The 13062-nt window shown below is 31.8% G+C and overlaps 1 protein-coding gene across 1 annotated transcript; it reads left to right on the top strand.

The window, feature by feature from the left end:
• The first annotated feature begins 8883 nt into the window (after nt 1-8883).
• LOC113394416 (outer dynein arm-docking complex subunit 4-like) lies at nt 8884-10499 on the top strand. Its single transcript, XM_026631726.2, has 3 exons — nt 8884-9455; nt 9770-10030; nt 10182-10499. The coding sequence occupies exons 1-3, from the start codon at nt 8949-8951 to the stop codon at nt 10437-10439; spliced, it is 1026 nt and encodes a 341-aa protein (XP_026487511.1). The 5' UTR covers nt 8884-8948; the 3' UTR covers nt 10440-10499.
• Nucleotides 10500-13062: the final 2563 nt, after the last annotated feature.

The following is a 13062-nucleotide window of genomic DNA, read 5'->3' on the forward strand; positions in this document are numbered from 1 at the left end:
AAACAATTAATCGCATGAAATAATATACATATATATATATCGGTATATATTTTTATATATATATTTTATATGTACTTAATGCGATTTGCTCATAACTTAGCTATATTGTGCACTAAAAGTTTATGATTAATATATATATTTATTATAATACAACACCATTGCACTTAACTACTTATTTTCACTTTAATTTGACTTCTAAATCTCCGATAAAAGTTTCGTCGACGTTCAAAACGCCATTTTAATCAAGCTCTCGAGAAATGATATCGCGTCAATTGCTGTCAAATGTTTTTTATTTGGCTTTTCTCCTCTTACGGTTGGAATAGAGTATAAGTATTTATACTGATGATTACAGAGTTACCTGGCATAGACCCTACCCTAACATAGCCTTCCGGCGTAGGTACTGTTTAATATTATACTATTATACCTACTAAATAACACTTATTAAAGACAATGAGATTTAGATACTCTCACTTTTGACAAATTGACATATTTCTAACAATTATATTTAGTATTTACTTACGATTTTAATACATTTTTTACTAATATGTAATATTTCTACCAGATAAAAAGTACCAAGTTTGAAAGTCTGGTATGTGCAGTTATATACTTTATAGTCTAAGATTATTATTTATATTTCTAGATAGAGACGCACTACAAGTGAACTAAAACAAACAGGTCAACTCGCGAAATTTTAATATATCTTACCAGTGTGCGTATACTTAGTGGCCAAGAGGTGTTCACTATTTTTTTGGACACGTTGTCTGCTTTGAAAGCCTATCTAGTCATTACATATAAACAGTGACCTATAACATTCTAATAAGTCTTTGTAACGCTGCAGATTGTCTGAGGAGTACAATATATATTATTACGAGATAGTCATCAACATCGTTTTCTTCTTTTAAACAGCTATTTATTGGTTATAATTACACAAATAATATTTCGTAAAAGTTCAAACTATCAAATCAATTAAAATGATATAAGCAAATTAAATAATAAATACCTCGAGATGTCGCCCGAACGACCCTATTCGTTATTATTTTGCGACAATTATCCGGAATTCTTCCCCTAATGCCCAGCAAATACCATAATTACTGTTATGTCAATATTGCGTGCACAAACATCAAAGTTTCTCATGACTTTTTATTTCATTTGATATTTCAAACAAATATAGTCTCTAAAAAATCAAGTATTAAGTCTCGTTACTGCGTGTCTTTGGCAAAGCTTAATGAAAAGTTTAAAGTAATATTCTTTGTTGAAGGTTTCGTTTTAAAATACAATTGACGTCATATAATTTCACATTTTTTAATATTTATGTCGCAGTTAATTGGAAATGTGTATATGCAACTTTTCCTTTGGAAATGTATTATGTAGGATTCCTACCCACTAAATGCACCCACTGCAATGGCCGTCCTCGACACTGATCGAAGAGGCTTCAAGATCGTGTCGAAATATCAGCGAAGCTCTCCTCGAGAAGCGAAAGTGATCTTGCTCCCCCGCAATCCTCGCTAACGCGTAAGGCAGCGCTGAGTCATCCCGGCGTCTTCCTCAGAGCCATCTGAAATAGTAAACGCGGCCACGATTCCAGGGTTTCGCTCTATTTTTTAAGCCCCGGACTTTAGAGCTGTAGGAGGGCTAAGACGAAACCTTTGTCATCTCCATCGAGCGGGATCGGCCCTTTCCCGCTCCGCTTCTGGCCATGACGGTCTCCCAGAAGGAGGCTACGGCCCTACGGCGTTTGAGTCACAGCGCGGACGTGCAAGTCAGGCTGTCCCTGCTCCTCGGCAGTTTGTTGAACCAGGCATTATCGAGTCACTAGACTAAGGGGGCGAGTAAATACAAAAGTAATATATCTAACGGTCCAAACAAATATATAAGCAAGGTACCTAATTATATCGCACTGACGGAATATAAATCGTAATTATATGTATAATATTATTAATGATTTAGGAATAGGATACCACTGTACTGGCATTGTACGAAGAAACTCACCACTTCTTACATCGTAAATTTAATATAATATTAAATATTTTAAAAAAATGTTTTTTTTACAAAAATATATGGTATTTTTTCATGCCATTATTGCCATAGTATAAGTAGGTACATGTTGAATGTTTTCATTGAAAAAAAGTGCGTGATGATTTTCATTAAGGCGAATTTAAAGGTAAAAGTTTTACAGTCGCTGCTGAAAAAATAAACAAAACAGTAATTCAGGGTAAATGTCCGTGGGGTGGATATTTTTGTATAATGGTTTATTTGTCAGTCAAAATCACAGCGCGTTGTATAAGCGTTGTATACTTTATTGCTTCCTACATATATATTAACTATAACTATATATAAATCAAATAATAGTCGAAAATCTTTACGTTAGTAAGTAGTTACTAATGATAGGAATAGATTTATCAAATTAGTAATAAGTTGTATGTCTAAATCTCATTTTCTTTTATTAGTTTCACAATGTATGAGTAATGATAATAATTAGGATATAATTAGTGCAATTAGTAGTTAAATAAGACAATAACTTAATAAGTGATAATAATAAAATTATACATTGAATTAGGCGTAAAACGTGTAAGTACATTAATTACTTATAATTTTATTATTATTATATATTATAATATTATTTGCGGATTTAATGCTTTAATAAATATATTATAAATAGGTACGTTGATTGAAATATTTTACATAGATACAAGGTTTTTACAAACACTAGCAATATAGGTTTCGCAATATTTTAACACATAACTACATTGTTAAAATACAGAAACTTTTTAATACAAACATTTAAAGTAAAAAAAAAATTTAAGACAAACGATAGAATAATTTGAAAAGACATAATTTTTTTTTATTATACTTACTTATTTATAGATTTAATAACAGTGTCGCTAATTTAAAAAATATTCAAATATAATTAATTATTCGTGGAATATTTATATTTTTTTATGTACCTATATACGCGGGTCGGCGATTATGTACTGAACTTTATACTTGCTTAGCTAACTCTCTCAAAAATAAACGAACTCCGTCCGTGCAGTACAAACAACCCTTTGATTGGGGTTGGCCGCTCGTTAGTAACAGTTACTCAGTCAAAAGAGTGTTTGCGTAATAAATATTTTGTAAATAAAACTAACTAACAAACTTTCATTTATTGAAATAATTTTATTGAATTTGTATTCAAAGTTATTTTGTGTGTGTTTTTTTTTAAATATTGTTTGAACTGTTTTTATAAGGTAAGAAGAATCACTATTAAAGTTGTTTTTTTTAATTTCAAAGTCACAAATGTTACACAAGTCTCATTTTTAAAATACTATTTTTTAAATTAATATGTAGTCAAGCTTACTTTGCAAATTTTATAAAGTATTTTTATTTAATAAATTTTAAGTAGTGTCTGAATTAAATAGTTATTTTATTAAATAAGAAATTCATTTTTACAATATTTTTACAATGTTAAATAGAAATCTACTAATATTCAATATATGACGCCTGTTACCTACGTTCATTAAAATCTAGGTCCATAAAATATTATTAAAAAGCTTACTATAATTATATAAGTTTAATTGTAATTTATAATTTATTATTATATTAAAAAAAAACTATCTAAACCATATTATGTTATATATGTAGGTACTACAATACGAACCCTTGTTTTAGACTTTATTTTCCGTTGTTTTCTGCCAATATTTAGTATTAAGTATATTTTAGTCCGAATAAGTAATGAAAGGATCATAAGAGTAGTTAGTCCCACGTACACATGGACACTGGTACCAATTTTGATCCAATAGTGCAGTTTAATTGTATTAAATTTAATTTTAATTAAATGTTAGGTATGTCGCATATTCAAAATCAAAATATACTTGATTAAAGTAGGCAATAAAGTAGGTTTACAAGCAATTTTGAATCGTCATTTTACAGAACCGTATTTAACGTTAAGCTACAACTTGTTCTGAAAGATACTAACGAGAATAACCAGCAAGAAACGCATTAGTTACTCTTTTCCAACATTTAAAGTACAGATTTATGTCAGTTTAATACAAATATATATGATATATCCTGCCTGAAAGTCTACAAGTATTAGCATATTATGCCTTATTTATGAATATAATTTTTAACAAACGATTTGAATTTATTACCGCTGTCTGTCCCTATGTATGCTTAGAACTTTAAAATTACGCAACGGATTTTAATGCAGTTTTTTTTTAATAGATAGATTGATTCCAGAGGAAGGTTTATATGTATAATACATGCACAATATAGCAGAGAAACACTGATAATAATTTTAGAGGTATCCAAAGTGATGCTGTAAATAAACAAATGTGTGCTTACATTGCAAACGCTGGCTAAACCCTACGAGATAGATCAAAATAATGTACTACAGTTTTGTACACCTTAAAAAGGTCTTAAAAAAGTCCGCGATGGTATATGAGCCCACAACAACAATTTTTTATCCTTTACTTTTTAGAAATAATGGCTTATTTTCAAAGCGATTTTAAGCAATACAGCATTAATCGTTATCCAATTAAGTATCTTAAATATAGATCAATATGGCCCTTTACAGCATTTAATTTAAATGAATATTTTTGAAGATATTACAGATTTAAAACGCAGGGACATAGCGGTTTGTATTGTCTATCGACTAAAAACTGTAAACGTTGTAAGACATTTTGTAGTATATTTAAATTACAAGCCATTCATTTGTTCGAACATGATTAAGCAACATACATTAAGTTCAATTAATTTGAATTGAGGTTTATTCTAAAGAGGACTGAGCTTTCCAAGGGTTTTGTCGACTGCCACTTCCTCCCAGCTATCGCTAACAACCCAGATATATAATCAAACGTATTAAATCGCAATGTTTATTGCTATATTTATACAAAACCTGTCATTACATATGGAATGTCGTGAAAGGTTTTACCATCAAAATATCTAATTTCATTATTTTTGTAGTCTTCAGTCACGGAATTGTGGAATCGCGTGATTTGTCCCTTACCGTAATAGCAGAGTGATAACATCACTCGTCCAATAAAATAATAACGATTTTTATCAATGACGATTAATTAATAATTAAGTCCGTATTAATCGTTTTCATACTTATGATAGAATAAATAATAGTAATCTTTGAATACCATTGGGAATTAAAACGCCTAGCGAAACAATTATGGATATTCAAAGGTGAATCTCTCCCAAGGAGGATTGACCGTCATAGTCTATTAATCTAAAAGATTAGACATTACAACTGCCGACAAGCACAATTCGTAATATCTTTAAAATTAGATAATAAAAGGTATGGACATATGTAAATTTATTTACTTTAGTAGTTGTAAATAACAACTACTGGTGATCTTCAATTAGTTTTTAAATAATAATATTCCCCTTTAAAAAGTATCATACATATCGTACAGTCTACCTTTAATATGTGATTATACCATATTCGTTATGTTAACCATAACATGTTTACCATGGAGGTCGCAGTTAAGTAGGCTCGAGTTTTAAATTGCTTTAACTTAAGCAAAGATTCATGCAATAATAAAAGATACGCAATAATTATTAAGAAAAATATTGTAAGGAAATTATTTTAATTTAACATATATATCTCTTATCACAAAGTCGTATTGGAACTCACAAGGAGATAAATAATATATTATGTTTAATATGTACACTTTGATTTTAATGCGAAATATTACACTTCGTATGTTAAATTTTAAGACGAGTTCGTTGGATACAGCTTTTGTTATACATAGATATATTATTACGATAAAGTTTAAAAAATATTTTCGCAAGTTTTCATTAATCTACATTATTTAGTTTCTATTTTTTTTTAAATATCATTTAAATGTAGATACATCGATGTACATCAGTATAAATTCTAAAACATGTTAGGTATACCTCTCAACGTACATACATTTAAGGTAATAGTAATGTTCTAATTGGAAAACTCTATCCACTGATAAGTAATAAGTTTCTATAAATATCTTTACCAGCAATTTGTTTCCCGTTTTCCTTTAACCGCTAAACATTTCGTTTAACTAGTAAGTAGGTATTACTACCTACTTCAGAAACGATTTTAACAAAATAAATGTTACATCCATAACAAAACCGACTAAAAAAATGCACCAATTTTTCTCTGCATTATGTTAAAAAACTTGCAACGATTTTTCATAAGCTGAATGGTTGCATGAATAATTTTCCACTATAATAAGCTCGGGCCAATGCCAAAGTTATGGCTCCCGTTACCCGCCAGATACCTACAGGTAAATTGTTTATTAGCTTCGTGACGTAACTAACATCAAAGATTAAACGAATGAGAAGGCAGCTACGCTAACATAAATTTATAAAAAAATATAAAAATTGATTTGGAATAAATGAATACTATGAACATTTTATTTAACTTCTTGCTTATGAAGTGAATTACTTTAACCAAATTTCGGTTACAACAGCAGATTTCAAAACCAGTCATCCGTCTAAACCAATACACGCTCAACTCAATCACTACTCTCATTATCAAGAGAAACGACAGGTGTAATTTTGTAGCTGCAGGCTGCTGATGATATCATGACAAAACAAAACGTCAAGTTCCGCTCAACAGATTGGTCATTAAAACGAATAAATTGAAGCAATATAAGTTAAAGTATCTTTATAAATAAATACCTACTTATGAATTACACAGACTAAAAAAGAGATAAACATAGATTATTTACGTATGCTTGCACCAATGTCGCTCGCATAACGAATCGATGTCGCGAAAAGGATATAAGAGAAATTGTAGTTTCTCACGAAAACCATTCAGTTTAAGCAGAACGGTTAAAATTATCAGATTATAGCCAAAACAAGGCTAAATAGTATAATTTATTACATTGGAACAACGCTTTGTGGAATAACACTATCCATCAAGGCACGGTTCGGTCATGCAAATGTTTACTGAAATTACTCTGCTTTTTTGGTAATATATTTGACAATCGAGGTTGGAAGAGCACTATCAATCAATTTTATTAACCGAACAGGCATAATCGATGTCTATTTCACGTGATTTTGTGATATAATGCGGTAATTCAGTACAATATTTGCAAAAGGGGTATTACGGCAATTAAGCGTGCAACGAACATAAATAATAACTGTTTGTTAAGTTTATCGTGAGACAACCGTTTCATATTCTAATTTATTTCATTACCTCGAATAAACTTATTTCAAAGAAACAACTAAAATCGATATATCGTATTAACTTAAAAGCGGAAATGAAACGTTAATATTTCAGCTGTTATATTTGTTTTTTTTTTTTAGTTATAATGGCATGGAAATCGATTATAAATCCTAAAAATATGTTTCTTTTTATATTTTACAAATTGATTACTCGGGACCCAATAAGAGACCGAAATCAAAATGTATTCTTAACCGACACAAACATTTGGTGGCACATTAGGAAGCGAGAAAGAATGGGTAAGCAATAGAACGTCTATGGCCGGCGGTGACCACTATCCATCTGGTAACAGGAAAATACCTGTCTAAAAATTGTCACAGGAGATGACCATTGTCACACATTCAACGGCAATTCCTCAACAATTACTATATAGCTGCATTTTTTTTTACATAATATTTAAAAAATATTTACATAAATACAAATCTACCTACACAACTTAAAGCTTAATCAGAAGCATAGTACGTAAAACTTTTATTATAATTGTTATTAACCCATAGTTAAAATATATTTATGTTTTCAAGTGTAAAGTTTTTCCGTTATATACTATGTCGATATTTGAATGAATTAAAATTAAAGTATGTTTTTTTATTTTTCATGATCACTTATTCAGCGGTCATTTTAAACGATGGGAAGGGGTAAAGAGGCTGAACAGCAGAATAGCAACCCGGCGGAATCTAAGAAGTACAGAGATGAAGCCAACGGCCACTTCAAGAGCGGCAACTATGAACGTGCCTTAACGTCATTGAATAAGGTACATTTATACTTTTTCAAAATATTGAATATCCTTTTTTTTTATAAACGCACATAAAAATTCAGTAGCGCTTCTCTTGGTTTATAAAACCATCCAGTTCAACCCGCCTCGTCGTTTAATATTCACGTGCTCTATTCTAGCCATATCGGAACATTATTCAACCACATATCTATCTGTTCAATGAATAATTATATATATATATTTTATTCTACCTTTAAGAGAGTCAATATTTTTTATAATCAGTTGCCATTAGAATATTATCATTATCAAACTCAAACTCAAGTTCCTTTATTCAATATAGAAGCATTACACTTACTTATTGATAGTCAAATTAAACACTACCGCCGGTTCGGAAAAGGAAACACCCTGACCTGAGAAGATCCGGCGAAAGAAACTCAGCGGGTCTTTTTTTTTTGTCAAACTAATTAAATACATATATTGAATATGAATAGAAAAGGCCAAGAGGTTTCATTCCCAAGGTTTGCTATCAATCATAAACTCACTAATTGTATACTAATTGTAATTGTACCCTTTCGCACACAAGCGTTCCTTAACATTTTTTTTTAAATTTGGCAACAGAAGCATTTTTAACGCTTTCTGGGATCATGTTGTAGAACCGTATATATTGCCCCACAAAAGAGTTACTGACTCTATGCATTCGAGTAACAGGAGTAACAAGTTTGTGTTTGTTCCTTGTACCAATGCTATGTGAATCACATTTTCTAAACATTACAAAACATTATAGAATATATATTGATCGTATATCGTATTATAATGTCTATTTCACATCTCACGTTAAGGCATATGTTAATTGTAATGTGACCTTTGTCACGAGTAACAGGCGTTGGCCTAAGCATATGTATACTCAACCGTGTTACAAAAGGCGGTAAGAGGGTGCGAAAACACATTCAGTCACCATGACGACCACAGCTCGGGCGTCAGTATTGATGCCACTTCAAACACTTACGTGTTACATAAGAACCTCAACTTGCTAAAATTATGTGAATTATGTCCGTTTTAAAAGCTTTGGAGAATGAAGACAATGCTAAAGCCCAGGTGCGGTCCATTCTTGGACCGACAAAAGACGCAGAATTCCTACAAAGTTTTGTTCGAGTAGGTATTGGGGATGATGACGACGATCTACCGATCCAGAAAGCATCCATTAGCAAAAGAGCTCCTCCGTCTGCAGAAAAGGCTGATTCTTTTGTCGAAGATGAAAAATTCTCTACATCAGCTAGAAAGGAATCTGTTAAGCCTGAAAAAAGAAGATTCAGACGTAAGCCAAAGCGTGAAAGGCGACGTCGCGAGGAAGAATTATATACGGACAAAGACAGGGCGGCGGCCGTTGTGATGGGATCTAAGGATATCAAGCTTTCCCTTAATATGAAAGATAAAGCCGAAAGGAGTAATGCTCTGCAAATACCGGCTGAAGCTGACTCCGGTACTTTGCTAGCACTAGCGCGTGCAGAGATGATGAGAGAACGATATCGAACTGCTTTGACCTTCGTAGATAAGGTATAAGGAAATATATTGCAACTGCATTTTACAGTATTCTGCATAAATGTTGCCATATCACTTGCAGTTATTTATGCTTACTATATCACTTTTGTATTTTTATTATAGTGTGTTCATGAAATTGTAATTATTTATCCTGTTTATATTAATATTATTCTGTAATATATACCAATTAAAAATAGACAATTACTCATACACAAATGATAAATTCCCAACATAGGTATATATAATTATATTAGATACTAAAATCATAAACCAACGTTAAATACAAAATAGTACAAAAAAGTATTTAATTAAATAATTATATATTTCAGGCGATCGAGTTGGCACCAGAAGAGAAGGCTGCTTTTGTCGCTCGTAGCAAGTGCTACTTACTTCTTGGCGAACCGCGCAAATCACTTCTCGACGCGGAAACTGCTTTGAAACTCGATCCGAAACACGCAAAGGCTTTGCTTCAGAAAGCTGAAGCATTGTACTATTGCGGTGAGTTTGAGATGAGTTTGGTACATTATCATCGGGGGTTGCGCGCGCGACCAGATTTGAACGACTTTAGGCTTGGGGTTCAAAAAGCCCAGGTAAGATATTCGAACCTTAATAATATTGATCGACTAAAAAAAAAATTGAACTATCTAACAATTTAACTTTCTTAATAATAAAACGAAACTAAAATACTTATAAGCGAATCGCGTTATTAATCATACTAAATGGTTTGGGTACTGTTTTCAGGAGGCTATCGAAAATACCATCGGTGCAGTCAAACCAGTAAAGAAAACCGCCAAAAAAACCGCTTCGAAGTCATCGAGGCCAGTTTTGGGACAGCTGATGTCAGATAAGATCTACCTTGAAAACTTGCTCAAGAACCCTGACTTGGCGATAGCGGATAAAAAGAATAACATCGTCATGAAGCAAGCTGAGGAGGCAATACGATTTTTGGAGAACAGAGAAGAGTTTTGGAGGCAACAACAAACGGCGAAACGACACTAAAGCATGAAATTAATTTTCAATGTATTCCAATATTATTGTTAACTTCGATTTGGTGTAAGAAATATGAATTAATAAGATATTTAGAAAAAAAAGCTATACAGTTAGTCGTTTTTTATGAAGCTGTTACCTTATATCTACCGGATCAACCAATCTTATTGAATACAGATGTCGTAGGTACTGCAACAATGCACTGTAGATTATGCTACCAGCTAATTTTATTAACCACAAGAGTTTCGATCTCTATTTGAAAACCCAAAATAAAGCCACTAGGCTTCTGCCATGGTAGTTATAGGAATTGTTCAAAATGTTTTTTATTAATTAGAAAAAAAAATTACTTGTGGGTTATATGTAAATTTGCACTTAAATTTCCGTAAACTAAAAATAAAAACAAATAGCCGACGTAGTTTAGTTCAAGTAAGCTTATGTACTTAAAGATATTTTAAATTTTAGTTTAGTTTTAGAAATATTCTATTTTGCAAAGTATGTATGACAATATACCCAAAAATATTGAAAAAAAAGAACTGCGTATATAAATGGTCAGAGTATTTTGGCGGTAACTAACAAAAAAATGAGATAAAACTTATTACAATCATTTTGAGTATTCAGGTTAGTTATTACGGGGGGCATGAAATTAAACTACTCAGGACGCAGTCTATGTACGGTTAAATAGTATAGTTTGTGAATTTAATAATAGCTATGATATTGTTAACACCACATCGGTCGTTTATGAAACGGCTCTTTTGTACATAGAACATATAAAAAGAGACAATCACAATAGTATCGCTAAATAATCCATGCGTTACTTATCCGTTGGACTTCTGTTTGTGATTGCAACAGTGAGTATCAAAAATATATTAATATCATAATTTTTAAAATTGAATTTTACACCATTTTAATTAATTTTTTATTTAAGGGAATAGTTTTTTGACAATATACATTCATAATTGTATATAATTCCTAATTAGACTATCCAACTACGCAAAAACAGGTGCACTCTTATAATCCAATGAGACGGCAAATTCGACACTGCCGGAAGTTAAGGCGAAGGAACAACGATTTACGTGTTTCTGAAGGCACGAGAGTGTACACTTCCAACTTCCATACTCTGGGCTGCTACTGAGAATTTTTAAAATAAAATAAAAAACCCAATAACTTTTTATCAGCTCGCCCTGGTTATTGAACCCGAGAGCTGGGGTTCTAAGGCTTTATGTCTAGCCAGTAGACCAACAAAGCAGTCATTCATAAATTATCATGTACTAACTATTGTATATCTCAATATGTGTATATTCGGTAAACTTACGTTAAAATCAAATTCATTGCTTGCCATGTGGTGCTTAAGTTCCTTACTTATAAAAAATTATGTTTATGTTATATTTTTGTTAATGGCGTCTTCTATTAAACAAGCTTTGCCTCATAAACAGAAACATCTCTCAAAACACTCAATTGAGCAAAACTTAACTATGAACTCTGAAACTCCTAAATTTAAATGGTATCACATAACCGTTTAAATTTAGGATTTTCAAAGTTAAATCTTAATTGTATTATAAAATAAATAAAATTAAGTGTTAATTTAACAATTCAATTCACAAACGATAGCACGGGTCTCTTTTTTCTCCGAGTTTACCAGTGAGGCCTCGACGGCGTCACTGGGCGGAGGACGAGTCGGAAAATACTCTGCCTGAATTTGGGAGCCCACTTAAGGGCTCAGAAAATGCGCGTTCTGTAAGGCCGAACCTCAACTCAGGAAGAGTCTGGACATAATGTGCTATATATTACATCGACATACGCTTAAGCGCGAAATGGTAGTATTGAAGAGGGACCCCCAACATAGCCTTACGGAGTACCCTGCCGACGGGGTCGGTGTGTAGTGTTTGCGGACATAATTATATTACTAGGAACGAACGCGTTATATTACCGGCGTCAATGCATAACGAATACGATGTAATTTGTATTTTTTACTGATTAATCTTACATTAATAATCTCACTAAGACATCTTGTAAGCTCGAGCGTCACCCACACTAATGCACGCCGATAATTTAGTTTTAATAATAACATTTGACAGAAGACTTTTGTACAGTCGGGTAAGACGGAGAAATAATCAGTATATTATAGTGTGATTAGTAGGTAATTAAACAAGACCAAAAACTTAATAGTGATAACAGAAAGTTGTTAGACCGCAATTCAAAACAAGGCAAGAACTGAAGTTTCATATTAAAGTTAATTTTCGCCATTGTAGGAAAACATCGTTAAAATTTTCTAATTTGCATACTTACATCCATCGGAAAATTTGTCAAATGAGTAATTTGTGATATAAGCTTCGAACCTTTTCCACAAATAGGAGAGGAGGCCTTATTCCAGCAGAGATAACTACAGGCTTTTTTTAATTTACTTTATTTAAAGTGCTATCAGTACGTATGTAGATCCAACCTTTATAGTTATTTATATTTTATATATGTTAATTCTTTAAGTGTGAAAATTTTCAATGTGTTGTGCGGAAAAACGGATTGTTAAAAGACGACAAACTTGATGAGGACGGTGTAAATAAATTCCTCGATGAAATAGAACAAGAAAATCCTAAAGACAAATCCGTAACAGATAAAGTGAGAAGCGAATGCTTGGACG

Source organism: Vanessa tameamea, chromosome 4, assembly GCF_037043105.1.
Source record: "Vanessa tameamea isolate UH-Manoa-2023 chromosome 4, ilVanTame1 primary haplotype, whole genome shotgun sequence".
Taxonomy (NCBI): Eukaryota; Metazoa; Arthropoda; class Insecta; order Lepidoptera; family Nymphalidae; genus Vanessa; species Vanessa tameamea.

What these genes read in the sequence shown, in the direction of transcription:
- LOC113394416 (XM_026631726.2), top strand. Translation starts at nt 8,949, where the DNA reads ATGTCCGTTTTAAAAGCTTTGGAGAATGAAGACAATGCTAAAGCCCAG. An exon ending in CTTTGACCTTCGTAGATAAG is followed by an intron (nt 9,456 to 9,769) that starts GTATAAGGAAAT and finishes TATATATTTCAG; the next exon opens with GCGATCGAGTTGGCACCAGA. An exon ending in TTGGGGTTCAAAAAGCCCAG is followed by an intron (nt 10,031 to 10,181) that starts GTAAGATATTCG and finishes TACTGTTTTCAG; the next exon opens with GAGGCTATCGAAAATACCAT.